Raw genomic sequence first — 13,190 nt, 5'->3', positions numbered from 1 at the left:
ATCACTGCCTCTTTGGAGATTTTGTGGTGGTGGTTGTGGTGGCGATGATGATGATGATAATCAGAAGCCACCTGCGACCACCGCCGATTTCCACCACCACTGTCACCCACCTGCGACCACAATCACCCGACCATCTGAAAACCCTAACCTACCACGAACCACCACTTGAAACCCTAATCTCCGTTCACCCGTACCACCTGCAACCTACAACCGGTTACCATCTCTGTGTTCACCACTGCGAACGGCGGAGACGGGGTGGTGGTTGCAGACTTGGAGACGAGGTGGCGGTTGCAGACTTGGAGACGAGGTGGCGGCCAGAGACGGGGTGGTGGTCGGAGACGAGGTGGTGGCCGGAGACGAGGTGGTGACATGCTATGAGGAGGCTGCTGAGAAATGGATTTCTCTTTGTTTTAAAGAGAAATGGAATTCTCTAGTTTTAGAGAAATAGAAAGAGAAATAGAAATGAAAGGTGGAAAACAAACAAAAAAAATATTTCTAATTCCATTTCTCCCCAATCAAATCCCTCTACCAAACACCCCCTAAGTTGACATATATGTCATTGTCTTCTTTTTGTATTCTACCTCTAGTCATCATCTTGTTCCCATATCCATGAACTTTCTTGTGACTTGCTTTTTCACCAAGTTTCTCAAAATAAAAAACATTCAATGACTTTATACTTTCAACTACATATTGTTGACAAAGATATAAGAATTTTATATCGTGTGTAGACGGGTTAAACACAACTGTATAGATATATAGACCGTAACTGTATATATATCTAGACCGATCAAAATTATAACTTTATGTTAATATATCTCTATACACATGTGTATACTTAGTAAATTTGTAATCCCTAGTACAAGCATATCAATATAGAAAGAGTATAGTTTTAATGTTATAATTTGAGGGGAAATGTATCAACATCAAGAACTTTATAAAGATTAAAGGAAGTTATCAACATTTTATAATGTTAATTATGGGTAAAGATGTAATTTCATGTGGAACAAGATCTCTTTTTCTAAAAGAGGATTTATAGTTAAAATGTAAACAGAATCATGGTCAACTTTTAAAATCTACACACAATAAAAAAACCCCTTTACTTTTAACTTCTAATTTAAAAATTATCACATGCTTGACTTGTCAAAGTATCCACACCTATTACCTACTAAAAAGAATCTAATTTCCCCTTTTAACAAATGAGTAGAGCCAAGTCCATTCAAACACAAGAATGATTCAAGATCTCCCAAACATATAATGTGCATAAAAAAATAAATAATAAATTCACAAATGGTCCATTGTTGAATGATGATGTTCTCGTCTCATAACATATGTGCATCACATCTTGGACCAAAAATCCAAAACATGACAAACTCAAATTCTCAAAGCAAGATAAGTTCAAATCAAACTAATCCTACAAAATTTTACAAGAAAATTTGCTAAAGTTTTCCACTCCAACAATAATATTCAGATTTCGCGTCTTCTTCATCGTCAATGTTGTTCCCACTATTTAGAAGGGGGGCGTCAGGAGAACTCGATTTAGAACTGCTACATTTTCGCGTATGAAGCCTGTATTTCTACGATTATAATACATTTAAAAGGAACATGTTTAGTATTCATGTAAAATGATGATATGAACATAAGTAAGTTAGTTATAAAGTTAACTAACTTGCAAATGACTCGTCACTTCATCATTCGTTAAACCGTCTACTTTCATAAGCTCTCAAATCTGCTTAGGAGTGGCTACTACAAAACATTTTGTTACAATGTTGATTTAGAATCATCATTTAAAACATCGTATTCAAAACAACATGTATTATTCACACGTAATCAAACAAAAACAGTTTCGACGTTAAGGTCTAACCTTGCGAACCACCAAGTTGTTGCAACGCGTTGACAAATAGTCAATGCAACTCGCCGTACCAACATCTCCTTTGTTTCCTAAATGTATGATTTTGAGGTGGTACAAGCATAGTATTGTCAATTTGTATGTTTGGTTGAACATTTGGCATATAACATAAATTCAATCTATTGTTTTCATTTACACTTGGTCTCCCTTCATCTTGTTCCTCATTTTTCTACATTCAACTCAAAACATATAAATTCATATATTTAATGTTTTATAAGTTTTTAACTAAATGTAAACATACCACTTGGGCTATTGAATTTGCTTTGTGATTAATAGTCTCATTAATATTCCATAGGTGTGTAGAACTCAACCAATTCTTCTTATCACCATTATCTTCTTGGTTTGTGATTTTTTTAAATTTCACATCATCAATATTATTATCATCATCATGATCATCAAACCTCTTCTTGAGTGGTATGAATTCTTCAAGTACTGGTTGTGCATTTGATGAGTTCTTCAACACCATTAATTCCTCTTTCAAAGCAACCATTGCTGAAAATATATTATATACCAAACATAATCAAATTTCTCTATCATACATATTATCAAATTCTTGGACCCCATTACGTTGTCATAATCACATTTATTGTGCATGAAACCGAAAAAACTGACCCGAAACCAAGAAAACCAAACCGAAACAAAAACCAACAGTTTGGTTTATTGTTTTTGTGATGTTTTGCATTCATTTTTCATTTAAAACAATTTTTAATAATTTAAAAAATATGTAACTCAAATATTTTAGCATAAATTTATAATAATCAATTATTTATTAACAAACAAAATGATTCATAACTAAATTCATTAAATTGACAAAAAAAATCATCACAAAATTTTCAAGGCTCAAATAGCAAAACCAAAAAACCGAGCATTTTCAAAAACCAAAAATCACAAGTTTCTGTTTTTGGTTCGGTTTTAGTCCAAAACCGACCCAAAAATGCACCCGATAGGTTTTAACTAATCAAAATTTTAGGGAAACGAAACGAACCATCATTGATCAGGAGCATGCACAAAGGAATTTCACGTTCAAACGCTTCAATTTTACATCTTTCCGCTTCTAATCGATTAACAAGATCATTAACTCGCAACACCTTCTCCTTTGCGCCACTGGTTCTTGACAATTCACATAGGAATTGACTGATTGACGTGGGAGTAAAACTTGGATTTAAACTCAACATATTATTATGTAAATTGTACAAATTTACAGTCGATATAAGATGAATATAGGAGAGTATGATGGATGTATGTATGTATGTTCGGAGAAAATAATGTAGGAAAAGAATTAAGAAATATAAATATAAAGAATGAGAACGACAATGAGAGAGAATCTAGGAAGGAGTTTAGTCTTAGATTCTTTTTTCATGTATCGGTTCGTCACGTATGTTATTGTCCCACACCGACTCTTATGTTAATGTAGTTAAAAGATTTTTTTAATTTAAGTAAATTTTAGTATGTTTGAAGTTGCTGACTTGTTAAAAACCTTGTTATAAATTAGGACTTTTATATATCGTTAAGAACCTTGTCATAAATTAAGAATTTTAGTTTTTTTTTCATGTAAATATAGTAGTTTTTATGTTTTTAAGAGTAACGAGTAAATTACACAAATGCTTCTTAGAGGGTGTTATACATTGTGAGCATGGCAGAGAACAAACCAGGTTAGCTCACCATCAAACAAACACCATGTCGCTTGCCCTCGTGTCCTGGGTCGCGAGTGTGTGCGTGTCACAGTCGTAAGATAAAATTGGAAATTTGGCCAACCAATCAAAATACATCATAGCAATTTGTTTTTTTAGTTATAATATATGTTTTTTTATCATTATAAATAGTGTTGAATATGATTTTTTTTAAATAACTATTGTTTTCGAATTTGACTCTTAGCAATTCTTATGTTCAAAGCAAGATGATTTCTAGTTAGGTTAGCCAATTGTAAACACAAAATACAAAGTTCCACAATTATATTTAAGATAAATTATCTTTTTTTGCTCGGTAAACAGTTTCCATGATATTATCAGTGAAAAACAATTACTAAATTGTATTATAATATTAAAAGTCGCTCATTCTTTATACTCACTAGGTATGACGCATGGCCAGTGAGAGTGAGTGTCTTTCCTGCTTACTTGGAGCCTACATGACGATGATCACTCATCATATTCACTAGGTAGAATAGATGCACTTATGTTCAATATAGGCATATAGGGGTATTAAACAGGCCGTGTCAGTGGGTTGGCAGGTCCACCCTAACATGAATCCAAATATTTGACATGAAATGAAAATTGTGTTAAACACGTGAACCGAACACGACACACATATTCGTGGGTCGAACCATGATTAAACGCAAGAGACTAATATTTTGGAGTTTGATGTGAGTGTTTTTGCTTGTGACTTCATAATAGGAAATGTCAAGTAACAATGGTAAAGAGCCAGTGAATCCAAATTAAATCATTAGCCAAGAAGAAAATGGCATTAAGTAAGAAGTTTTAATCGCGCAACCACAAACAAGAAACCTTCTTGGTACGCTGTTAGTTAAGGAATTTATTAATTGTTTTGACCAGATTGCGTATGTGGTTGCAAGGTTTTCAGGAGCATTGAAGCCCGAGATATCACCAACTACAACAATTTTAAAAAAGAAAAATCAACCGCTTATCGTATCGTCATAATTAGAGAAAGAAAATCTTAGAGGAGGCAAAATCGTTGTACATATAATAAACGTATTTTATGACAATATGTCCATATACCGGAAACCATTGCTTATATTATTTTACTAAACGCGTTTTATGACAATATACCTGTATACAGGAAACCGGCCATTTCATATATTTTGTGTATAGTCCCAAAACACTACGTTATGCTAATACTACATCTACAAACACAACACATTAAATAGTCCAACTTATTCTAACATGACAGCAATGTGAACATACTATATTTTTCTATTTACACCTATTATATCCTACATAACTATTTTTTTTTTCAACTGGCTTATCCTACAAGATAAAAATCGGTGTTGGTGTCATAATTTTTTTTGAATATTATTGTTTTTTTTAAGTTTATCTAATAATTCTTTTTGGGTTCAGTTCCAATATCATAATAAATGTAACCAACTGAATCATTGGTGAAGAACATTATGAAACTATTGCACGACAGGTTAAGCGACCGGATTCTTGTCGATTCACGTCTCAATGTGCGGGTTTTACTGACCATTTAGTTTTGGTACCGTAATGAACCTAATTGTCACCAACCGAATTCGAATTAACTCCCAGCCGCAACGCTTACTGACTGAACTAACGTCATCAATTTTTTTTTTGTGTGTCATAAACTATACGAGTGTCACTACTATTCTGGGTCGGGTTTCCTGTCAGTTTTTTTGTTTATGTTAATTCAACGAGATTATTTTATAAGTTTAGTCTAGATATCGTAACAAACTTAACTGATACTGACCGAATTCATAATGAATCACGACCACAACATTCAGGTTTTACACTTTTACTGACCGAACTAACATCATTTTAAATAGAAAAATTGGATTTTAATAATCCCAATTAAATGGTATTGGCCGATAATAATCCCTATTATTATCGTATCCTCCTAACGATCATAAGCCCTAAAACATTGGTTTGAAATTCAGAAAAAAAACTATAACGTCGTTAAGTCATTTTTAACGGGGGACCATTGGGGGGTCGGGCAATACCATTTAATAGGGATTATTAAAATCCAATTTTCCTTTTAAATATGATATTTTTTCTTGTTTCATAACTATACAAGTTTCACTACTATTATGGGTTGGGTTTAGTGTCGGTTCTTGTTCTCTTGTTTAAATATGTTAATTTGAATATAGTATAACAATATAACAAATATAACCGATACTAGAGGTGCACAAATCGGGTATTAGAAAAACCCGAGTTCGGGTATGGAACCGGGTTCTGGAAAATCGGGTATAGCAATAATCGGGTCGGGTCAGGGTATTGGCTTGAAAAACCATACCCTATGCATCGGGATCGGGTCGGGTATAAAACGGGTATTCTAAAATCTGGTATTTGAATACCCTATTTTTGGTTTTTTTTTTGGCTTTTTTCCGGGTATAGATTGGATTTTTAAGAGATTGCACTTTTTAGGGGTATTTTTTGGGTATTTTTAAGGTATTTTTCGGGTACATATCGGGTATGGAACCTGTTCGGGTTTTCGGGTATTACCGGGTACAAATCGGGTCCGGTTCGGGTTTTAGTACCGAAATGCATACCCTATTCGTACCTTACGGGTAGAGTCGGGTACAAAAACACCGATTCCGGGTTTTCTTTTCAGATACAGTTTCGAATTCAAGTTTTTTTACACCTCTAACTGATATCGATCGAATTCTTACCATCATTGCAGCATATTATGGAATCGTTAACTTATAAATTATAATAATAAGTTTCTGGGGACTTCTATCCCCCACTAAACGTACTTTACAAACCATCAAAATAATAATAATACTAATAATAATAATAATAATAATAATAATAATCACATGTCTCCTTCCAACCACATACTACACACCTCACTATGTAGATTAGCTGCTTGTAGAGAGAGAAGCAAAAATTAAAGCAGTCATCTTCACGAGTTTGTTTCATCTCAACAATCTTTAATTTATATAATATGCATCTATATATCTATATCAGTATTTACATATCTTGCAGGTAATTTATTCACCTCACCACTCACCACCTGTCACTCCCATTATTATTATTTCCAACCATTATTATTTTTATTATTATTAAAATATCGTCAATTATCGTCATCACCACCTAGATTTCAGCAATCCATAATATAATAACAATATTATATTATAATGTATTAATAAATAATAACAAAAACCCAGTTATTGGTGTAGTGTAAAAGCTCTTCATTTCACGGGGTATCTGCCTTTCGCACCAATCCTTGTGACCCAACTGCTGACACGTTAATTTTTCATCAAACCCAGATAATAATCAATTAGATTATTATTATTATTTGGGTTACGTGGATGATTGTGATACGATTTGGAGTATTGAAAGAGTTGTTATTATATTGTTAGGGTTTGGTCTTAAATTGAAATTGAAATTTGATGGATCGATCTGCACTGACGGTGGGACCGGGTATGGATATGCCGATTATGCACGATAGTGATCGGTATGAGCTCGTGAGAGATATCGGGTCGGGTAATTTTGGGATTGCCAGGTTGATGAGAGATAAGCAGACGAATGAGCTCGTTGCGGTTAAGTATATCGAGCGAGGTGAGAAGGTTAGTGGTTTTGTTTTGAATTTGTTTGCAGTTTGAGTTTGTTATGTTTGTATTTGTTTACCCGACTTGGACTTAGTAACCCCTGTTTTTTACGCAGTAATACTTAGTGTAAATTTGTCTGTTTTCGACCAGAAATTTGAGCCGGTCCCACTCGTTTATGATTTTTTTTATACATTTGAGCACCCCCCCGGATGGGGTTCTTGTCCAAGCCAAGGCTGGCTTCGAGAAAGCAAAAAAAATTTTGAGCCATTGTGTATTTGGATCCTTGATCATCAATAAAATGTAAATTTTTAGTATTTGGTAGTGTTTGTATTTGTTTACCCGACTTGGGCTTAGTATTTGCAGGGGGCGAAACATAGTGAGTGCCAGGGGTGGCCCCGCCTCCTTGTTTTTTACACAGTAGTGTAAATTTAACCGTTTTTGCCTGGAAATTCTATACTTAGTGTAAATTTAACAGGGCACACTTGTTAACATGTTAATGACCTGTTTAAGGTTGTTTATATTATTTAATTTTATAAAATGAAATAAAGGATGTGTGCTACTTAGTGGATGTAATGATTTAATTTAAGACTTTTATGAACTTTTGACGATTTTTGTTTCAGTAAATATTTGATATTTATTGTGTTGCTAAATTGGTTGTGTCATGTAAGTTCGTGTTTGGAAAAAATGACACGATTAGTTATCTTGTCGTGTTCCTGTCTAGTACCACAGTAATCGTGTCGCACTGTCATGTCTGACCTGTTATGCGAGCCCTCGTTTCTTCCACTTTTGTTCATGTTTGACTGATAAGCTTTTATGGGACAAGCGAACGGTTAACGACGGCTAACCGAATGAAATTCTTGTTTGTGTTGGTTCATTAAGGAAATGAACTTGTTTGTGTAAATGGTTTATGAACATAATTGAACACAAACAATGTTTTATTTGATCTGACTAACCAAGAATGGTTAGCGTGAATGGTTTGGTCAGGCTACCAAGTTTGTGCTAGTATTGTTTTTAACATTCATAATATTTGTTTTATGGTAAGATTAGAAAGGTTATTAAAAGTATTTTAAACCTTTAATGAACAAATATAAAGGGACGTAAAGGAGCGCATTATCGAACGTTCACGAACACAATTGAACGAACATGGCCTATGTGTGTATGTTTGTGTTCGTTGATTTAGTTAATCAAACAGAATTCGTTTTTCATGTTTATTAATTTATCAAACGAACGAACTTAGTTTGCCGAGTGTTCGTTTTGTTCATAGCCCTGATGTTGATTTAAGTTCTTGTTTTGAATTCAATCAAACTGCTTAGCTGTAACTGCAATTTAATTTTGTAACAGATAGATGAAAATGTACAAAGGGAGATTATTAACCACAGATCACTCAGGCATCCGAATATTGTCAGGTTTAAAGAGGTATGTCAGTTGTCACTTTGTTAAATTAATCAAAATAATTTTTAACATCACAAACTTTTATTATTATTATTATTATTATTATTATTATTATTATTTATTATTATTATTATTCAGGTCATTTTAACACCAACACATCTGGCAATTGTTATGGAATATGCATCTGGTGGAGAGCTGTTTGAACGGATATGTAATGCAGGCCGGTTTCCAGAAGATGAGGTCTTTATTATTATTAGTATTATAATTATTGTTGTTGTTGTTGTTCGTGTTATTATTATTATTATTATTATCATCATTATTATTATTATTATTATTATTATTAGTATTATTATTGTTATTATTATTATTATTATTATTTTTTTTTTTTTTTTTTTCGTTCGCTTCAACTATAGTAACTGTTTTTTTTGTTCGGTTCATGTTGCAGGCTCGTTTCTTTTTCCAGCAGCTCATTTCAGGAGTCAGTTATTGTCATAACATGGTATTAGTTAAATAATTAGCTAATTATCTCTGCTTATATATAAATATGAGTATTGAACTGATGAACTAAATTTAGTTTTTTTTTTTTGGGGTATAATATAGCAAGTATGTCACCGTGACTTGAAACTGGAAAACACGCTTCTTGATGGCAGCCCGGCTCCTCGACTCAAAATTTGTGATTTTGGGTACTCTAAGGTATATATATATATATCTTAAGATAATAGATTTATTCTGTTGTTCAGTGCTGTATAAAGATTATAAAAGTTGATTTTTTTTGGTTGTTTTGGTTAGTCGTCTGTGCTGCATTCACAACCGAAATCTACTGTCGGGACACCTGCATATATTGCTCCTGAAGTGTTGCTTAAGAAAGAATATGATGGAAAGGTAATTATTTGCATACTTTATTTTATCTACAGTGGCCCGTTTAGCTCGGGTTCATTTTGGTGAAACCTGTTTTGACCCAAACCTAATTGATACTTTTCTAGCACAACCGGTTTTGACTTGAAACCCCGTTTTGATACTTTTTTCTATGCCCTGCTCAACTCGAGCCCATTTTGTCAAAGTGCCAAGCTCTTTTTTTGGCCCGAATAGGGGTTCAAACGAGCCAAGCCCGAGCTCGACTAGGCTCGTTGAACTTACACGGAGCTTAAGCTTGAGCTCGGCTCGTTTATTATTTATCAATTATTTTTTATATATTTATAATTATTTTTATGTATTTTTTCAATTATAGTTTTATGTATAAAAAAAATAAATTATTTAGTTATTTTATTATTTTGTCATAACATTATTTATACTAACTAATAATTATTAGATATATATTTGTAAAAATTATATAAATGACAGGCTCATTTAGGCTCGCAAGCTGGCTCGAGCACTATTTTCAAAGCTCGAGCTTGGCTCGTGAGTAGATTTTCAAGATCGAGCTCGGCTCGTTTATTATTTATCAATTATTTTTTATATATTTATGATTATTTTTATATTTTTTTTCAATTATAGTTTTATGTATAAAATAAGATATATTATTTAGTTATTTTTATTTATATTTTCATAACATTATATATATTAATAAATAATTATTAAATATATATTTTAAAATTATATAAATGACAGGCTCAATTAGGCTCGCAAGCTGCCTCGAGCTCGATAAGTGAAGCTAGGGCTCTGGCTCGTTTATTAAAAATGCATACATCACAGGTTGATGATATTGTTTTATGAATTTCAGATTGCAGATGTGTGGTCTTGTGGTGTAACATTATATGTAATGCTTGTGGGAGCTTACCCTTTTGAGGACCCCGAAGAGCCCAAAAATTTCCGGAAGACCATACAGGTAACACAATATTGTCTAGAACATCTTAAAATTAATCGGGCCGACCCGGCCCGTTTGGGTTGACCCGCTAAATTTTTTCCCTTTAATTCATTTCAAAAGTTTTTTAATATTATGATTACAGAAACAGTATTTACAACAGTAATATGACCTTTTTGACCCGACCCATTTGAAATATAGATGACCCGAATCGACCCAGTTGACTAAACATGTACATTGTTTGACTTGACTTTATTTGACTTTCTGCAGCGAATTCTCAATGTTCAGTACACGATTCCATCCTACGTTCATATATCTCCCGAATGCCGCCATTTGATTTCCAGAATTTTCGTTGCTGATCCGGCTAAGGTAACCCATTGACTCTGGTCAAAGTCAAACTTCTATATATTGAGTGGTCAAGTTATTCTACAAAGGGGAACAAAAATGAGAAGGATTTGTAGCCACACAAAAAAAACCCCTAAAAAAAAAAAGCATAACTCAAAATTTAATAAAAAAACACAAAAATGTTTCCACTGTTTTTCTCGTTCTCATAAAAAAAATAATGGTAAGTGAAAAAGTCGTGTCTTTTTGTTTATCATTGTGTTATGTGTTTATTTCTTCATTGATTGTCTTTTTTTCTTTATTTTGTGTTATATTACTCAACATTGTGCTATATTTTGTTCAACATTGTGTTAAATTTTGCGATCTATTGTGTCTTTTAATAGTATAATTGTGTCCTTTGTTCATTTTCGTCATTGTGTCTTTGATCTTGACATTGTGTCTTTTCGTCAAAATTTTTGTATTATTTTTGTTTTTTTTTATTTTGAACAGGAATGATGGCTGAAACATTTTAGTTTTTTTAATTTTTTTTGTTTTTATTTATATTTTGAGTTATGATTTTTTTTTAAATTTATTTTTAAGGGGTTTTCTGTGTGGTTATAAATCATTTTCGTTAGGCATTGTGTCTTTTCGTCAAAATTTTTGTATTTTTTTGTATTTTTTGTATTTTGAATGGGAATGATGGCGGAAACATATTTAGTTTTTTATTTTTTTTTCGTTTTTTATTTATATTTTGAGTTATGATTTTTTTTTTAATTTGTTTTATTTTTGTCTTCCTTTGTATTTTAACTTTACCCTATATCGCTTTACTGATTATAAAAACACTTGAACAGCGGATAACAATGGACGAGATTAAAACCCACGAATGGTTCGTAAAAAACCTTCCAGCCGAGCTCATGAAAGACGACGCAATGGACCAGTTTGACGGGCCAGACCAGCCCACTCAAAGTGTCGACGAAATCATGCAGATCATCGCAGAAGCCACCATCCCGCCAGCTGGCGCTAATAACCTGAACCAGTATCTTACTGGTAGTTTGGACATCGATGATGACATGGACGAGGATCTCGAGAGCGATGGTGACCTGGATATTGATAGCAGTGGCGAGATTGTATACGCGATGTGAGTGACATTTCGTGTTGTATCGGGTTCACGAATTTCGATATACTTTTTATAAAAATGTTGTATTTGTATGTTTTTACTTACTATATATGGGTGTTACTGTTGTGTTAGTATAATGTGGCTCCCCTTTGTTTTTGTTCCTAGTTTGGGGATGTTACTTGTTAATAATAAATATGTTGTGACCTTGTTATGTAGTGCTGAATTGTTCTGCTAATAGTCTCTTTGTTTTTTTTTTGGAAAATTGGTTTTTATTGGTCTCAACTATCGTCTTTTGGTCACTGACGGTCCCAACTAACGAATTTGCTGCTGACGGTCCCAACTTTTAACGTATCTGTTTCTAACGGTCCGCGACTAACATAATTCTAACGTCGTTAGTTACAGGTCGCCGGAAAAACGTTTTTGGCCGGAAAACACATATTTTTTCCCGAAAACTCAACAATTTTGTCCCAAACATTATGGTAACTTTGTATCGTACCTTTAGGAACATTTTTCTAGTAAAATCCCCAATTATCGTTCAGTGAGGAACTCACATACTTAATCGTCCCACGAGTCCCTAATAGTATCGTTCAGTGAAAACAAAAGTCCACCAGCCGCTGCTAACCCAGTTCAGTTAAAACAAAAGCACCACTTATCAAACGAACAAATGAAAACCATGACGAGTAAATGAAGACTAGAATGAGGGACTCAGCTTCTTAATCATCCCATAAGTCCCTGGTATTCCCGTCCAGTGAAAACAAAAGTAACTAGTCGTTTCTAGCCCCGTTCAGTGAAAACATAAGCGATTTTTTCAAACAAACAAATAGAAGCCCAAACAAACAAATGGAAACCACAATGAGGGCATCTCCAATGGAAGATTGTCCACCCATATTGAATCCTAGTTGGAGGAGAGAGTGGTCATGTGGAAGAGAGATGGAGGAAAGTGTATTGAAATTTCAATACTGGTTTTTGAAGAAAAAAGGAAGGAAAGATGAGAGAGAATAAAGGTTTAAGTGGGTCAGTAGGTGAGTAGGAAAGATAATATGGGTTTTTATTTCAAACATCTCCATAGCATTGTAGATGCTCTGAGAAAAATAAGACTAGAATGAGGGAATCGCATCCTTAATCATCCCACAAGTCCCTAATAGTCCCGTTACATGAAAACGAAAGCCCACTAGCCGTTGCTAACCCAATTTAGTGAAAACAGAAGTTACACTTTTCAAACGAACAAATCAAAACTACGATGAGTAAAAGTAGACTAGAATGAGAGATAAAGCTTTTTAATCATCCCATGAGTCTCTGATAGACTCGTTCAGTAAAAACAAAAGTCCACCATGTTGATCAGTTATGTAAGTAATAGAAAACAAAAATATTAAACCTATGAACCTGTTACAGTATGTAGAGTAGTAACCGCAGCAGA

At 33.5% G+C, this 13,190-nt stretch overlaps 1 protein-coding gene and 1 pseudogene across 1 annotated transcript; one reads left to right on the top strand and one right to left on the bottom strand.

Annotated features, from left to right (window-relative positions):
• Positions 1–1,414: 1,414 nt before the first annotated feature.
• On the bottom strand, positions 1,415–3,394 carry LOC143551049 (transcription factor HHO2-like; annotated as a pseudogene).
• Positions 3,395–6,785: 3,391 nt separating this feature from the next.
• On the top strand, positions 6,786–11,960 carry LOC143551069 (serine/threonine-protein kinase SRK2E). The gene is made up of 9 exons (XM_077041587.1): positions 6,786–7,160; positions 8,484–8,558; positions 8,673–8,774; positions 8,980–9,033; positions 9,135–9,227; positions 9,324–9,416; positions 10,255–10,359; positions 10,606–10,704; positions 11,508–11,960. Exons 1-9 carry the CDS (start codon positions 6,984–6,986, stop codon positions 11,796–11,798), a joined length of 1,089 nt encoding a protein of 362 aa, XP_076897702.1. The 5' UTR covers positions 6,786–6,983; the 3' UTR covers positions 11,799–11,960.
• The last annotated feature ends 1,230 nt before the right edge of the window (positions 11,961–13,190 follow it).

Source organism: Bidens hawaiensis, unplaced genomic scaffold, assembly GCF_021521415.1.
Source record: "Bidens hawaiensis isolate Kalapana, Puna unplaced genomic scaffold, B.hawaiensis_p1.1 tig00016259_1, whole genome shotgun sequence".
Lineage (NCBI taxonomy): Eukaryota > Viridiplantae > Streptophyta > Magnoliopsida > Asterales > Asteraceae > Bidens > Bidens hawaiensis.
The sequence above is the reverse complement of the archived record's forward strand: the minus strand, read 5'-3'. Positions and strand labels throughout refer to the sequence as shown.

Bases quoted from the DNA above. Each gene is read 5' to 3' on its own strand.
- LOC143551069 (XM_077041587.1), top strand. From the start codon at position 6,984: ATGGATCGATCTGCACTGACGGTGGGACCGGGTATGGATATGCCGATT. The intron at 8,775-8,979 runs GTCTTTATTATT...TTCATGTTGCAG, and splicing joins GCCGGTTTCCAGAAGATGAG to GCTCGTTTCTTTTTCCAGCA. The intron at 9,034-9,134 runs GTATTAGTTAAA...GGTATAATATAG, and splicing joins TCAGTTATTGTCATAACATG to CAAGTATGTCACCGTGACTT.